Below are 15,301 nucleotides of genomic sequence, written 5' to 3'. Positions count from 1 at the left end.
GGTTGGCGTTTTATTTTCTATTTTGCCATCACCATTTGAGTAAGGAACACAAGCTTGGTAACTCCTGAAAGCCTAGCAATTCTGTATGCTTCTCACAATGTTTGTGCTCAAACGCCAGGCCCGACCTGGCAGCTCTGTGTGTGGAGAAAGAAGAAATGAAGTGATATGTATGTGCAAAGTAGCCTCAGTGATGTTCACCGAACAAGCCAGTTATAAAAGCTTCTTCTAGAGAAGTGAGCAGATGGAGGCAACCCCCAAGAGTGTGAGCAACAACTCTGAAGAAAAAAAAACAAAACAAAAAAACCACAGAATGCCCCAAAAACAGGAAGGCTATAAGAAGGGCACCCTACAAACACCTACAGATTTCCAGCTCTTGTGAGACTTTCTTTCCTGGTAAGTGGTGTTTTTCTTACAGCCCCAGCTCCCTGAATGCTGTTGTTACAGGGGAGTGTCTGCTTTCCTTTAAAAGTGGTCATGTTCTGGACCCTGTGGTTGGGGGAAAAGCTGAAAAACGTGACCCGAGAAGCTCAAATCCCAGAAAGCAGAAGAGCCAACACTGATTGTTTTTTAAAATCTCATTGGGGGGGGAGGTGGAGCCTGATTTTTGAGCAGCTGGGTTTAGAACAGTGCATCTAGGAAAGCAACAGTGCGAAGGCATTCTCTTTGTCCTTCCCATAATTGGGTCAGCAGGAAACATCACCTAGACCAGGCTTGTGAGGATGGGACGGCTCTGAGCATCAGCCTATCATGGTGGGGAATTCAATAGAGGCCATGGAATGAAATTTCCCTACCTTCCTGACCAAACAGGTTGCCACTAGGAGAGCAGGTCCTCTCTCCAGAACCACCTAGGTGCTCAAAGGAAAGATGAGCAACGATGTTCAGGACAAAGCTAGAGTAATAAAGGGGAGCAGAGGAATGCAGTCTGTCTGATCTTGTCCACTGCCTTTGGAAACGTCACTACCTCCAGGTGCAAGGTGCCATGAATCCTTTGGTGCACTGAAGGTCCCTGGTTGAGTGCTAAGGGAACAAGGCCTCATATCCTTATCCATATCAACCTGGAGAAAAGCCAGGATGTCTACTGAAGAGCAGTGGCTAAGGCTGATATCTTTAATCCCCCATCATGTCCCTATGACTAAGGGCCCTGCTCATCACATAAAGGTCCAAGAAAAGTCACAAGAAAAGAAAATACTTGCACAGGGGTAAAAAAAAAAAAATATCTACACTGTAGCAACAACTTAACACATGAGGTAAACGTGAAAGGTCAAACTTATAGTAATAGTACGCCCAATCCAACCCAGCACGGCCATAACCTTACCTTCTAAGCCGCCTGCTGAGAGCTGCCCTGGGGTGGGGACTGAGTGGTAAACGAGGAAGCAGGCCAGCATACTTAACTGAGATTCTTCAGTAGGCTGCCCGCTTAGGTAGGAGTGCAGCGAGACGTCCCCGCCAGCTGTAACATACAAGGGAGTCTGCTGAGATTCAGGGACTATCTTCTCATTTGTTGAGAGAACAGAACACAGAGAGGCATTGGAGTGGGACATTGCTCCCTGCCACATGGGTTTGTTGGAAGGATCTCCCCCCAGCACCGACTACCAAGGCCAGGGCTTTGTCTTGTAGCAGCTCTTCATTCAAGGACTACCACCATGCCATTCTTCAAACCTAATCCCCACCTCGCTCTCCGCTTCACTTTGCCTGGGCTCACAGGACATCACTGCCCCTCGGAACATTAAGGAAGTCTGAGTCATCTCCTGCATTAACCCAAACTTTCCACACAAGGAAGCAGTCACACAGAGCCCTCAGGGTATCGCATACAAACGCTACGTTAAAGCGTGCCAGTTGGAACACAATGCTCTCAGAAGGTGCGTACTTGGGGCACCAGGTAATTACACAAAATGCAACACACCTAGAGAGAGAAGTGCAGACACATATTGCTGTTCTACACAATACACACTACATGGGGCCTCCCATGACACAGGTAACCAGATTTTGGAGACTATTCTAAAATTCCAGTGGTGGCAGCAGCTCAGAGCAGCAGCTCAGAGCACCAGCTCAGCTTTTAAGGCTACCTGGTTTTGTGCAAATACTTAAGAAAAAAAAAATCACAAAAATCAGCTACAATTCCTTATCTTGATTACCTGAAGGAGGCCATTCACTCTTATAAATTGGCCAATCAGCAGATAAACAGCATTCAAACATGAGCCATCTGTTCTTTATTTCCCCTCCCCCACCTGCACTAAAAACCAAAAAAAACCCCAGCTGATGGGCAAGATACCAACGAAGCCTGATTCCCAGAAGCTGTACCGCAGGGTGTCAGATCTCTCTCAGTGCAGGGTCACAGACTCACACCCAAAATGTGGCACTATACTCATGCTGCTCTCTTTACCTTGTAGCCACTGGTCCAAAGTATTATCAATAGTGCACTTCATCACAGGCAGAAATTCAGAGTTCATGAAGAGCCCTCGGTTTGGATTTCTCCTCACCCTCTCCTGGTGGCTTCTGGAGCTGAAAAATTCTAATACCAGCTTTATCTGCCACAGTTCAAAGGTCTCAGACATTTCTTTTCTCTCTAATATCCTCACGGCCTAACAGGAGAGAAAACACAAAGATATTCTGTGAACTTGATCTGTACTAGAAAAGAAACATCCCCCCCTCATAACTGCAAAATAACTGAACTTCCCTCCCTCAGTGTGTCAATCTAAAAAAACCAGACTACCCTCTCCTGATCTTTATCATCTCATTAGGTTATTTTTCAATTGCTCTCTTGAAATCTTAGAAAGCTGTCAGTAAACCTGTGATGACAGAGCAATTTCCCATTTCTGGTACCCATGATACGTATGAAAGGAGTGAGACTGACATGATACCCTTCTGCAGAGTCAGTGCTGTTAAGGATTTAAAAAATGAACACTGTTCACTCTACCTGATCTATTGCTATGTATGCAGGCAGCATCTCCGGATTCTCTCGAGTAACACACTCATAAAGAATAGATGAGAAGAGGTCCAATATTTCCTGTTTCTGATAAAAGACATGCCTTTCACAGAGTGCACACTGTTCGTATAATTTATTACAAGTTCTCTTACATTGCTCACGTTGGCTTCTGTTACGGTTAATCCCCCACATTATCTGCTGTAATTCATCTTATGGAAAGAGTTGTGTCCCTGTGTATTTATTCATTAAAAGAATGCAAAATGTAGTTAGATTTTTCTCCCTCCCTTAGTATTTTGGAAGGCTAGTCTCCAATTTCATTCTGCACGAAGAGAAGACATAGTCTTCATTCACAAGACAACTTTAGTGGCTGCCCTAAATAATATCAGTAACCTACTTTATCTCAGTATTCAGTAGATATACCTTGTACAAACCATAGGGAATTCAGGGAATATAATTGTGAGGTTAAACAGTGGCAGAAGGTTATAGTGAAAAGCTTTTTAAGTGCAGGTACCATAGTTCTATTTTGTGTTTCTATTTTTGTGTATTCTTTTTTATGTAATGCCATTTTGTTCTATATAGCAAACTCCTCCAAGGAGCAAGGCTTTTCAGAACAATTTTTCTTGCATTACTGAATTAGCTCTGCTGTCTGCAACTTAACATTCATTTTCTGAATTTTATTTATGAAAACAAGAAAAGAAACCATTCTTCTGAGCAATATCCCACATATAGGCAATGTGTACCTGACCCATGTTCACAGCTGGTTTGCAGAAATAGTCAGCAAATGAAAGTAGTGCGGGATCAGAAGTGAAAGCAGAAATAGTTTCTGGCTAAAAAGAGGTAAAAATGCACACTTTAGATTAGGAATCTTTTGCTTTCATTGCATAGGTCAAACAATTTATACCCTCCCCTCCTTCCCTACTGTGATTCTCCAGAGCTCAGCTGCAGGTCATTGTAATCTACATGATTGATTTAATGGGCAAAATCAAAGTCTCATAACCTTTGCATCTGACCACTGGAAAAAGCTATGCCATTTATTTATTTAGAAAGTAAAGAGGCAGGGGTGGTGGTGTGGGTGCTCTTAAGACAGCCTGGCCCAGTGCTGTGTGGCAGCTGCTGGGCTAATTTTCCTAAAGCAATGCACTAATGCCATTTTTAAGAGAGATTTCAGCACTCCTGAAAAGTACTAGTTTGGCAGCACTCTGCCACTTGAAATGCTGAGTGAAACAGGTACAGACAGTGGCTGTACACATTTCTCAGCTGTACCCCAACGTGGCTTGCTCCACCCCTGCTCTGTAAAGGCCACTTCTAGAGGTGAAATTCCCCACTGACATGCCAATTCACTCTCTGGGCTCTGAAGACAGCAGTTTTGTGACATGGGCTCCTGGCCAGAGGGAATTGGACTGAACCCAGTAATTCACTTCCCACAGGCCAAATAGCTGTGAGATAGCAACAGCTTTTCATCACTACCCTCCTAGCCCATATTTGAACCCAGAAAGGCGGAAGGCTCAGGATCTCAACCACTCACTGCCCCAGTACGGTTCTCTCTCAGTTCCAGCACCATTCACGTGAGAACTTGTGTGCAGAGCTGCCAGTAACCACAGTGGTCACATTACTGCTTTGTGCTCACTAGCTGAACAGTTAGATGATGCTACCTTGAACGTCCGAGTTTCAGAGTTCCTGTGAGTGACAGCCTGTGCTAACAAACTGCGCCAGCCCATTGGGTCCTCTTTGTACGAGAGCTGCCCAGCTCGCAGTTTTACATACAGGATGCCATCCTTAGAAAGGATCGACCTGAAAAAACAACAACATTTACCATTTTGAACTTATTTAAATCTCTTTCCATCCAGCTGTGGTACTGACACATGACATGGCAAACAGATATAGAAATAACTAGCAACCTAGTAACTTGTATGTGCTAATGTCCCTATCCAGGGATTTGCTTCCTCGTTATTTAGCTCCTGTATATGCACGTGCATGGGGAGATCTCGATTTCTCTGACATCCAACCACAGGAAGGCAATCAGGGGGGGAGGGGAAGGGAGCAGCACTGGGAGAGCGAAGAGGAGTGCGGTTTTCCAGCATTACTGATCTATACAATATTATGAATTCCCTCTGAAGAAATTAATACCTTAATGGGTGGTTCAGCCCCCAAGCACTACCCCCTGAAAATGGCACCAGAGGGTTCCATTCACACGGCACCTCACTCGACAAAGAGTAGCGCCATGCATCAGTGCTTTGCTCCATTTTCCCTAGAGAACAGGCTCTTTCCTCTTACAGCAAGAGATGGCAACGCCAACAACCCGCTGTTCAGGAGCAACCCTACAGGTTAGGGTGAGCACCACATACGTGAAAACAGCTCAGAGCTTCGCTACTGCAAAGCAATTGAGTTTGTTCAGAAAAGGCCTTTACCTTATTTAGATTTGTATAAAAGGGCGCCTTATCCCTATGCTCTGGGATCCGTTACCCATAACTGTAAAAAACCCTGTCAAAAACACCACATCAACACCATCATGCAGCAGTAACCCATAACCAGGGAGCCAGGCAAATAAAGCTAAAACCAGTGTCCCCTGCAGCTCCACCCAGTCACCAGCCTCACAATTCCCCCCATTTTAAAGTTGCTAGGAGGGGGAGGAGGACCACTTTGCAGCATGTCCTGAATGCCATCAGTTTCGGGCTATTGTGGATCCAAGGGGGTTGCTAATTCCAAAGCTGGGAGCCCCCAGAGAGCATGTCCCGTTGGCAGCCCCCATGTTACCTGGGGCACTATGGTATGAGAAAGAGGGACTCTCAGGCAGACAGCTCCAAAGCTACTGGGGGAGTTACAGGTCAAAACCACCACCTTCAACCCCACCCCTAAACCCAAAAGGCAGCCAGTGTAGATTACACAGCACTGGCTGAATATGCTTCCGGTGAGATCCGCCCTTTTCCAAATGGGCCATCACATTCTACTCCAAACTGTGGGTGGTTTTATAGTCTCTCTCTCTACAGGGTGCGTTGCTGTATCTAACCTAATCTTGACTGTGTCATTTACATTAAATGAAATAGCAAAATTACTAGTGAAACATTCAAGTGTTCTTTTCATGCCACTCTAGCTTGCATGCGTCATTTACAGAATTTACAATTCCAGGCTGCTATCTATAATGCTAGGAATAATTTTACCTGTGATTCCTATATTCAGATACAGCAAGGAGTCCGGTGGCACGTTAAAGACTAATGGATTTATTTGGGCATAAGCTTTCATGAGTAAAAAACCCCACTTCTTCAGATGCATGGAGGGAAACTTACAGATGCAGGCATCATTATACGGACACATGAAGAGAAGGGAGTTACCTTACAAGTGGAGAACCAGTGTTTACAAGGCCAATACAGTCAGGGTGGATGTGGTCCACTCCCAATAATTGATGAGGAGATGTCAATACCAAGAGAGGGAAAATTGCTTTTGTAGGGAGCCAGCCACTCCCAGTCCCTATTCAAGCCAAAATTAATGGTGTTAAATTTTCAAATGAATTGTATCTCTGCAGTTTCTCTTTGAAATCTGTTTTTGACTTTTTTTGTTGAAGGATGGCTACTTTTAAATCTGTTATTGAATGTCCAGGGAGATTGATGTGTTCTTCTACTGGCTTTTGTCTGGTACCATTCCTGATGTCTGATTTGTGTCCATTTATCCTTTTACGTTGAGACTGTCCAGTTTGGCCAATGTACATGGCAGAGGGGCATTGCTGGCACACGATGGCATATATCACATTGGTAGATGTGCGGGTGAACGAGCCCCTGATGGTGTGGCTGGGTCATCTGATGGTGTCACTAGAGTAGATATGGGGACAGAGAAGGCTACGGGGTTTGTTAGAGGGATTGGTTCCTGGGTTAGTGTTTCTGTGATGTGGTGTGTAGTTGCTGGTGAGTATTTGCTTCAGGTTTGGGGGGCTGTCTGTAAGCGAGGACTGGCCTGCCTTCCAAGGTCTGTGAGAGTGGGGGATCGTTTTCCAGGATAGGTTGTAGATCGTTGTTGATGTGCTGGAGAGGTTTTAGCTGGGGGCTGTACATGATGGCCAGTGGGTGTCCTGTTATTTTCCTTGTTGGGCCCGTCTTGTAGTATTCCAAAGTCACCTCTCCAGCACATCATCAGCGATCTACAACCTATCCTGGACTGAATTGGGCTTGTTAACACTGATTCTCCACTTGTAAGGTAATTCCCTTCCATTCATGTGTCAGTATATTTATGCCTGCATTTGTAATTTTCCCTCCATGCATCTGAAGTGGGATTTTTTACCCATAAAAGCTTATGCCCAAATAAATCTGTTAGTCTTTCATGTGCCACCGGATTCCTCGTTGTTTTTGTGGATATAGACTAACCGGCTACCCCTCTGATATTCAGATACGATTACTGTCCTTTACAATTGTCCAATGGATGTATTTAAATGTTAATCTGCATTAATTAGTACTGTGCACACTTCAGAAAAATATAATCTCTGGCACACTAGTAAGAGTTAGCTAGCCACTCTATCAGCAGTGTGCCATTTTCAAGGACAGAGGCAATGAGAAATCTCATCAATTACACACAAAACCCAAAACCTCCACATATTAAAAGTCGTTTCTAGCTGAGGTCCCCTGCCCATTTACCTTTCTCTTGGTTCTTTTTTTTTTTTTTTTAAATGAAAAACCCACAAAACAAGTGAAACTGACTATCCACAGGAAGTGTGAAACTGACTACGCACAAAGGGCTGTCAAATGCACAAAAGTAGACAAACTGAAATGGAAGAATTTCTTTAATTTCTTTCAGCTATTGTAAATTTTAGGTGTTACTTCTAACTATAGGAGATAAAAAATTTCACAAGTTTACTTAAATGTTAAGGGACATTACCAAATTTAGTCAATCTAGATATATAGCATCAGGAATACTTACTTCAGCTGGTGTGTCCCCTTGCTTAAATCTATTAGTAGTTCCCAGTATCGCGGGCCTTTCACTCTGATCTGCCAATGTAAATGTTTTAATTACTAGTGAGGAGCATATCACTGATATGGAGGTAACAGGGACTGCAAAAACAAAAGAGCAATATAAATCTATTTCTACCCCGTTAGACGGGCAGATACTCCCTCCCAGCACCATCTGCTGTGTGTCACTGGAGACTCCAAGAGGACAGAAACTGGCCGTGTCCCCTGCAGAGGATGCCCGGGGGAATCCCCAGTGGGTGTAGAGGTAACAGGGACCACAGGCAGGATCAGGGGTAGGAAGGAACATGTAGGGGCATAACTATGCACTATGGCTATCCCACCAGTAGGAAATGGTCTCTGGGGGCCATTGTCAGCGGACATTGGCTAGAGCTAATCCCAGGCTGCTCTAACATGCACTGGGGCCAGGGCAACGAATCAGAGCCGTAACTAGGTCCCCAATAGCCACCCTCCTTTCTGCTCACTGAGTGAATCCTCACTGCATCACAGAATCTGGGCCAAAATGTACATTACTCAGTTGGAGCCCTGATTTACCTGCTTAAGTAAGTGAAGCTCTGGGAGGAGAGTTGGTGCCATCAATTCCTCTGTGGTTTCTTCATACCATTGCGTGCCCTTTAAACACCATCAACAGTCACGCGTTAATAAAAACAGCTTCAGTGCACAGTAACAGAAAGCATGCTAGTCTCCCAGTTACACCTCTATTCAGCCTGGCTGCACTGCAAGAACCTTGTATTTTCTATATCCATTTTCCCGGTGAAATGGGTGGCTTAATATTATCATTTATGTCACAAAGTGAGAGACACAAGGTAAGGGAGGTAACATTTTATTGGTGTAACATTCTGTTGGTGAAAGACAAGCTTTCAAGCTCCACCGAGCGCTGCTTCAGGTCTGTCACAAAATGTCTATGGGAAAACAGAGGATGGCAGCATGGCTGAGTCAACATGTGTAGCACCGTCGTCATGAGAAGGGGACATTTTTCAACCTAAACACCCACCTTTCAAAAATGAGCTACACGGCCCATAAGGGCAATCTTCCAAAGCAACAACAGGAGGTGCTTTCGCACGTCTGGTCAGATCACTACGGTCTCTGTAGTTCTCTTCTCCTAAAGGCTGGTAAGGCCTGTCCTTATACCCACAGGTTATCCCATGCCTAGGGCCCTACCAAATTCACGGCCCATTTTGGTCAATTTCATGGTCAAAGGATTTTAAAAATAATAAGTTTCAGGATTTCAGACGTTTCAATCTGAAATTTCAGGGTGTTGTCACTGTAGGGTCCTGACCGAAAAGAGGGCTGTGGGAGGGTCACAAGGCTATTGTAGCAGGGTTGCAGTACTGCCATCCTGACTTCTGTGCCCCTGCTGGCGGCAGCCCTGCCTTCAGAGCGGGGCTGCCGGAGAGCGGTGGCTGCTGGCCGAGAGCCCAGCTCTGAAGGCAGCGTTGCCGCCAGCAGTATCACAGAAGTCAGGATGGCAGGGTGTGGTATTGCCACCCTTACTTTTGCGCTGCGGCCTTCAGAGCTGGGTGGCCAGAGCGTGGGAGTTGCTGGCCACGCTCCGGCCGCCCAGCTCTGAAGGCAGCAGCGCCGTCAGCAGCAGCACGTAAGTAAGGGTGGCACCACTGCACCCTCCTAACATAACCCTGCGACTCCAGCGTCTCCCCTGTTTGGGGAACATGGGTCTCCCCCAGGAAATCGGTAGAGTGTAGGGCAAAGGTACACAAAGGACCAAATTTCACAAGGAAAGACCACTTTCACGGTCTGTGACACGTTTATCACGGCTGTGAATTTGGTAGGGTCCTAACCATGCCACGTCACACTTCAGCTGTAGGAAGTTGTTTGATCCTGAATGTATCTTTCTACAACAGTCCATTGTGGAGGACGGGCACTCATCTCAAGAAGCGCCTAATGGGTGTAGCTGGGAGGAATGTTGAGTATCCTGTTTTCAAAGCATTGAGATTTTTAAAAGTCAGTTGGAGCAACCAACTTCCACTGACTCTGTGCCTTTGAAAATCTCCACGATATTTATACAGATAACTGGTACCCCAGATCAGTATCTGCACCGAGTTCTGTTGGACTTCCCTGTGCATTTCACTTGTCTTTGGTTCTACCCTCAAGGTGCTACTCAAAGCACTAGAAAAAAAGATATGGGTTGGGAGGAGTTCCTTCATTATTTGCCTAGACAATCTGGTTTGACTCCACTAGACCACTGAAAACAAAACCAGGATTGCAGGCCACAACGCTGAGATATGTATACACCCTGTACATGAAGTTTTGAATGAACTTCAAGCTTCACAGCCCCATGCCTCCCCACTTCGGATACATTACCTTATAGGTAACCTCTAGTAGCGTGTAACAAGGAGTGTTTGTATCCACATCAACAGGCACCAGGAGCCTTGGTTCTGCTGCCAGCACATACAGGTGCCGTAGGGCCTGAAGGTGATATCTGTTTATGGGAAATAAAGAATTTAGCACAATAGTGTTGCTAAAGAGAGGTCTCCAAACACCTGTGTGTGCTGGCAAGCTACACGAAGGGTAAGAGACATACAGAAGCTCTATTAGACTACAGTAAAACTTGTTGCAATATGTACATATATTCATTTACTGATTTTATAAAGACAGAGGGTTTCCTTAATAAGACAATATTTATTCGCTTTTAAATACATTTTTTTAAATTCCATAGAGAGATTTTATAGGTGAGCTTTCATTATAGAGCAAACTGTTATAGCCAAATTGTATTGACCAGGATGCAGTTTGTTAAAGAAATACAGAGTCATACCAGCATCTCTTCATTGATCTGATCATCACTGTCATCCTGTTCTTTACTTATTGCTCCATTTCTCACAACTATTTGAAAGCTGGCACTAGTTGCTTCAGCTCTAATCTCACTGTAGCCAAAAGGCTTTCAGAGCCTGAGTCCTGGATCATTTTTTGTGGAAGTACCACCTATTGTATGTTAGGAAGACACACACAATCGCTAGCCCTTACCTGTTGTCAGAACTGTGAACGGGGAAGTGAGGATACAGAGCACAAAGAAGAGCAGCAATCGAAGAATCTGACGTACTCAGGGAGTATCTGCAAAGAAACATCACCTGTTATCTTTCAGCACTGGTGACTCACCGAACTCTCGCATCCATTCCCAGTGTGTTCTCATGAGCCAGAAAACGGGAACTGCGGTAGCACAGTGCACGTATGTAATGAACTTCTATAAATATAAACATTAGCACAGTAAGCCAAATGCTTTATATGGATATAAAATGATAGATACTCTCAGATTTTAACTCCACTCAAGAAAGGCAGACGGATTTTGCTCAATGTAGACGCTAAAAGACACCACTGCATCTGTTCATATTAGGTTTCAGAGTAACAGCCGGGTTAGTCTGTATTCGCAAAAGGAAAAGGAGGACTTGTGGCACCTTAGAGACTAACCAATTTATTAGAGCATAAGCTTTCGTGAGCTACAGCTCACTTTGTAGCTCACGAAAGCTTATGCTCAAATAAATTGGTTAGTCTCTAAGGTGCCACAAGTCCTCCTTTTCTTTTTGTTCATATTAGGAAAGTTATCTGTGCAACCGTTAGGGATAAATATTTTTTTTAATGAAAATTTAACTCCTGCTCAAATTGAGAGCCTAAAGAGAGCTTCCAACTTGCCAATGGAGAAGTGGATTTTTTTCTTTAAGACCTGGACGAGGTCACAGTCACTTTGGTGCTACTATTCACCTTGTCCCATGTAAAACTAGGGAACACATTTAAAATGGGGAAAGAAATATTCATGCAGCAATCTTCCTGAGACATTCACTGTCATAGAATATTACTGACGTAATTAGTTTACCAAGATTCCAGAAAGGACTAGATGTTTATATGGATGGCAATACCATTTGCATTTACACAAGTTACAGCAGGTCAAAACGTGACAGAATTCCTGATGAGACTGGTTGCAGTGCGGGAGTCTGACCATGCCATCTGCACACTAGATTTCTTATGGGACAGATTTAACCTATGTGCAAGTGAAACACCAAATATCCACTATACGTTGATACAAAACAAGAATTGACTGTGATCATTTGATTGCAGTAAAATGAAGACTGTGTTCACACAGTCAAAAAGCCTAGACCGGAGGCAGTGTCACTGTCTAGATCACAGCTCAAAGGGAGTTCACTGTTGCATTCAGACACTTGCCCGCGTAGCATTACTGGGGGATTGGGCCTTTCGTGCGGTCTGGCTGCAGCATCAAGCAATAAAGGGAGACTCTTCCTTGGCCAGTGGGAGAAAGGGAAGGAGAGGAACCTGCACCTGGAAGCTCACTGAGCATGGGCAGGTGAGAAGACCATGCAACAGACAAGCCTGTGCTTTAACCCCACTCAGCCTCGCCCCAGAGCCCTGACAGCTGCAGTGGTGGCGAGCCAAGCTTGAAGAACCCACAGAGGCAGAGGATGGGAAGTTTTGTGCTCGACCAGGGAAGAGAGTTAAGGAGTGAAAACGGGATCCCAGGTAAGAGAATAAGTTTGGTGGGTGGGGACAGAAAGATGAGGGAAAAGAGGACCCTAAAAAAAGAAAACTAGAGATAAAAATGAACTTGAGACCCCGAAGAACCAGAAAAGGAACAGGACAGGGACCACTGAAGGCAGCATTTCCTGTTCATCCATGATACTACACTTTATGGTACCCCCAGGACAGAAAGGGAGACTGCAGAGAAGGGACAGGGGCAGCTTTCAGCAAAGGAAAATGGAAGGCAAGATTCCACAGGCCACGTGGTGGGCTAGAAAGTAGCACGGTAGCCCTGGCAGACCTAGCCAGGCATTCTGCAGGACGCGTGCAAACCAGCGCTTTAAAGCGTTGTTTTTAAACCCAAAACTTCTGCTGCATTAGTCACTCAAAGCAGCATCACCGGTGGGTTTGTAATCTAGTGTTTCTATCGACAAAAACTTTTCAGTTTTCCTTTAACCAGGAATTAAAACCATTGCACCAGCAATCATTTCTATTATTTGTGTCAGCTTTTCACTTATAAGGGCAGTCAAATTCCTGAGGGACGTACACTTCTGGAGTTCCAGTGAGCACGCATTATCAAAAAAGAAGAGATTTAAGTAGCCAAAGTGTAGAAAGCAATAAGAGAAAATCCACCAGAAGCTGTGCTGCTCTTCTCTAAACAGTCAGCATTCTTCTAGAGACATACCATCCTCGAGAAGCACGAGATAATTCGTAATACAAAGCAGGAAAAAGGCAGCTTTGGAAATAACGGGTTACCTTCCTCCTCCCAAAAAAAGAAGTCCAAGAGCCATGTGATGAGCCAGATGGAACCCATAGTTCATCTCTCCACCTGTCTTCTTATGCATGAAACGACAGAGCTGGAGGACCTTCAAGTTGCCAGAGCCCGCCATCACCATTGCAAGAGACAGCAGCACGACACTCAAACAAGTTTCAAGGTTATAGTGACCTGTCTTGAAGTATATGGGTGGGGGGAGAAGGGGAAGAGGAGGAGTAATTACACTTCTACACTCTTACATGTGCTTCTCACTAGATACAACGTACGACTCGCAATAGAATATTGCAGATTCTCATCTAAGAGGCCTCATTAGGAACCTTAATCTTACAGCCTCACTAACATACTCGAAAACTCACACTACAATGACCACCGGCACATCAGTACATGGAGGCACACCAGCTTCACACTTGACACTCCCCATTAGTTTACATTCTTCTACCCAGCCCACAAAGAAGGGACCATTTTCTTCATGACTATTCGGTCTATTCCCCAATGTTAGAAAAATCAGACAACACTGTTGTAGGGAAAAATACAAAAGGGTCACTAGCATCATTAATAATCCTGGTTTATTGAAATGACAGGTTGGTAGATATAGTCAGTAATGTGGGAACTAAACGTGACATTTTGTTTGCTTTGAAGCTTCAGTGAGTTTAATCAACATGCATTACATACCAGGGGTTCATTTTCGTTGAGAGAATCTAAAAGAACTTACTATTGAAGCTGTAGGTGCTGACAAACATTTCATGAAATCTTTTGCAAATTTAAACTGTAAAGAAGAGCAAAGAGAAACGCATGCTAAATACAGATATAGAGGACACAGTTGTTATCTTCAAAAAAAATCTCAAAAAACTACCCAGCCTCTTACCAAGCAGTTAAATGCAGCTAGGTTTTCTGAACCAGCAAATCGAAAACCCAATGACAAGCAGGCACCAGCAATGATGTAGACGTGAGCTTGCCTAAAAAACAACATAAACCGGAAACAGCTGATTTATTCAAATTAGGAAACGAAAAACAATGCTATCAAAGTGTCACAATGATTTTATAACCTTCTGGTTAACTAAAAGTGAGAATAAAGCCCAGAACAGTGACCAATAGACACTGGCATCTGCGTGAAGAGGTATACAACAGTCAGGTTCAGGGACATTCCTCAGATCTAAAATCTATTTTTGTACAATGTCTCCCAGCAATTCTGTCAGCCCTTTATCACCACATTACTTACGCCAGTGTCTCCAAATTCAGATCTTCTGATGAAGGCAATTCTGTTGCATGAAGGGATATACGGTTCTCTCTTATAATCTAGAGAAAGCATGGCAGATAAATAAATTGACGTATCTGTTAATTCCTGAGCCTTCCCAGGTTTCTGTGGTTTCACAAGTGATACAAGATACAAAGTTCATTTTACAGGATTATGCACTAAGCTTTTGCTCTACTACGACTACATTATAGTGCTTCAACTCTGACCCAGAAAGGCCAATATTTTGTAGTGAAACACCTTAATCTTCTAGTTAAGTTTGGAATGACAGTGAATCCTGCAAATCGCTAGAGTGTGCCAGAAGCATGCTATGATCATGTAAACAATCTAACCCATCAGGAAGTGGAGTACCTGACATGTTCAGAGCCTTTTAATCTGTTTGATCAAGATGATTTCAAGTTACTGTAGTAAGGGCCATGTTTGATCCCTGGTCTCAAGAAAGGTTTGGCACTCCTTTTTCAAAACACACAGTAAGGAAATTTGTTTAGTCAAGGCCGGATTTTAAACAGAGCACCCCTTTATCTGCCTTTTTTTTACCTTAAAGAGACACTGAGGTAAAGTTGTTGGGGTTGGGGGAAGGGTGGGGGTTGGTAAATGCTTGCTCACATTACTAACACTTTGTTAAGATTGGGATCACACTGCACTCGGCTTACCCATACATAGTAATGACAATCTAATCTTACCCCATTTTATTGGCCAGTCAGATTTATTTTTTTTAAATCCTTTACAGTAATTGCACTGCCCATTCTGAGCTACTGATGAATAGCTAATGATTTTAACCTCTGGTTAAAGCTGTCAAAACCACCACTGATTGTGTCCATTCAACCAATGTATTATTATATAATCGCTCCCCAGCTTGGGGCTTGCTTGTGCCATTTAGGCAAAGCCCTTTCTTGCAGCAGGCAGAGTTTGGGGGA

General features: G+C 44.1%; 1 protein-coding gene across 4 annotated transcripts in view; it reads right to left on the bottom strand.

The window, feature by feature from the left end:
* The window catches only part of ANAPC1 (anaphase promoting complex subunit 1), a 65,978-nt gene that overhangs the window by 1,102 nt on the left and 49,575 nt on the right, over positions 1–15,301 (bottom strand). For all 4 annotated transcript variants that reach the window (XM_073339909.2, XM_073339912.2, XM_073339910.2 and 1 more), the window contains 13 exons: positions 14,352–14,428; positions 13,998–14,088; positions 13,845–13,898; positions 13,114–13,307; positions 10,858–10,944; positions 10,198–10,315; positions 8,410–8,487; positions 7,829–7,896; positions 4,579–4,717; positions 3,667–3,753; positions 2,918–3,013; positions 2,384–2,582; positions 1,316–1,450 (listed from right to left, as the gene is read on the bottom strand). In XM_073339909.2, coding sequence (XP_073196010.1) covers positions 1,316–1,450; positions 2,384–2,582; positions 2,918–3,013; positions 3,667–3,753; positions 4,579–4,717; positions 7,829–7,896; positions 8,410–8,487; positions 10,198–10,315; positions 10,858–10,944; positions 13,114–13,307; positions 13,845–13,898; positions 13,998–14,088; positions 14,352–14,428 — 1,423 coding nt within the window. The remainder of the gene's footprint in view (positions 1–1,315; positions 1,451–2,383; positions 2,583–2,917; positions 3,014–3,666; positions 3,754–4,578; positions 4,718–7,828; positions 7,897–8,409; positions 8,488–10,197; positions 10,316–10,857; positions 10,945–13,113; positions 13,308–13,844; positions 13,899–13,997; positions 14,089–14,351; positions 14,429–15,301) is intronic.

This window comes from Lepidochelys kempii, chromosome 3 (assembly GCF_965140285.1).
Source record: "Lepidochelys kempii isolate rLepKem1 chromosome 3, rLepKem1.hap1, whole genome shotgun sequence".
NCBI lineage: Eukaryota > Metazoa > Chordata > Testudines > Cheloniidae > Lepidochelys > Lepidochelys kempii.
This window is presented reverse-complemented; position numbering and strand designations above follow the sequence as displayed.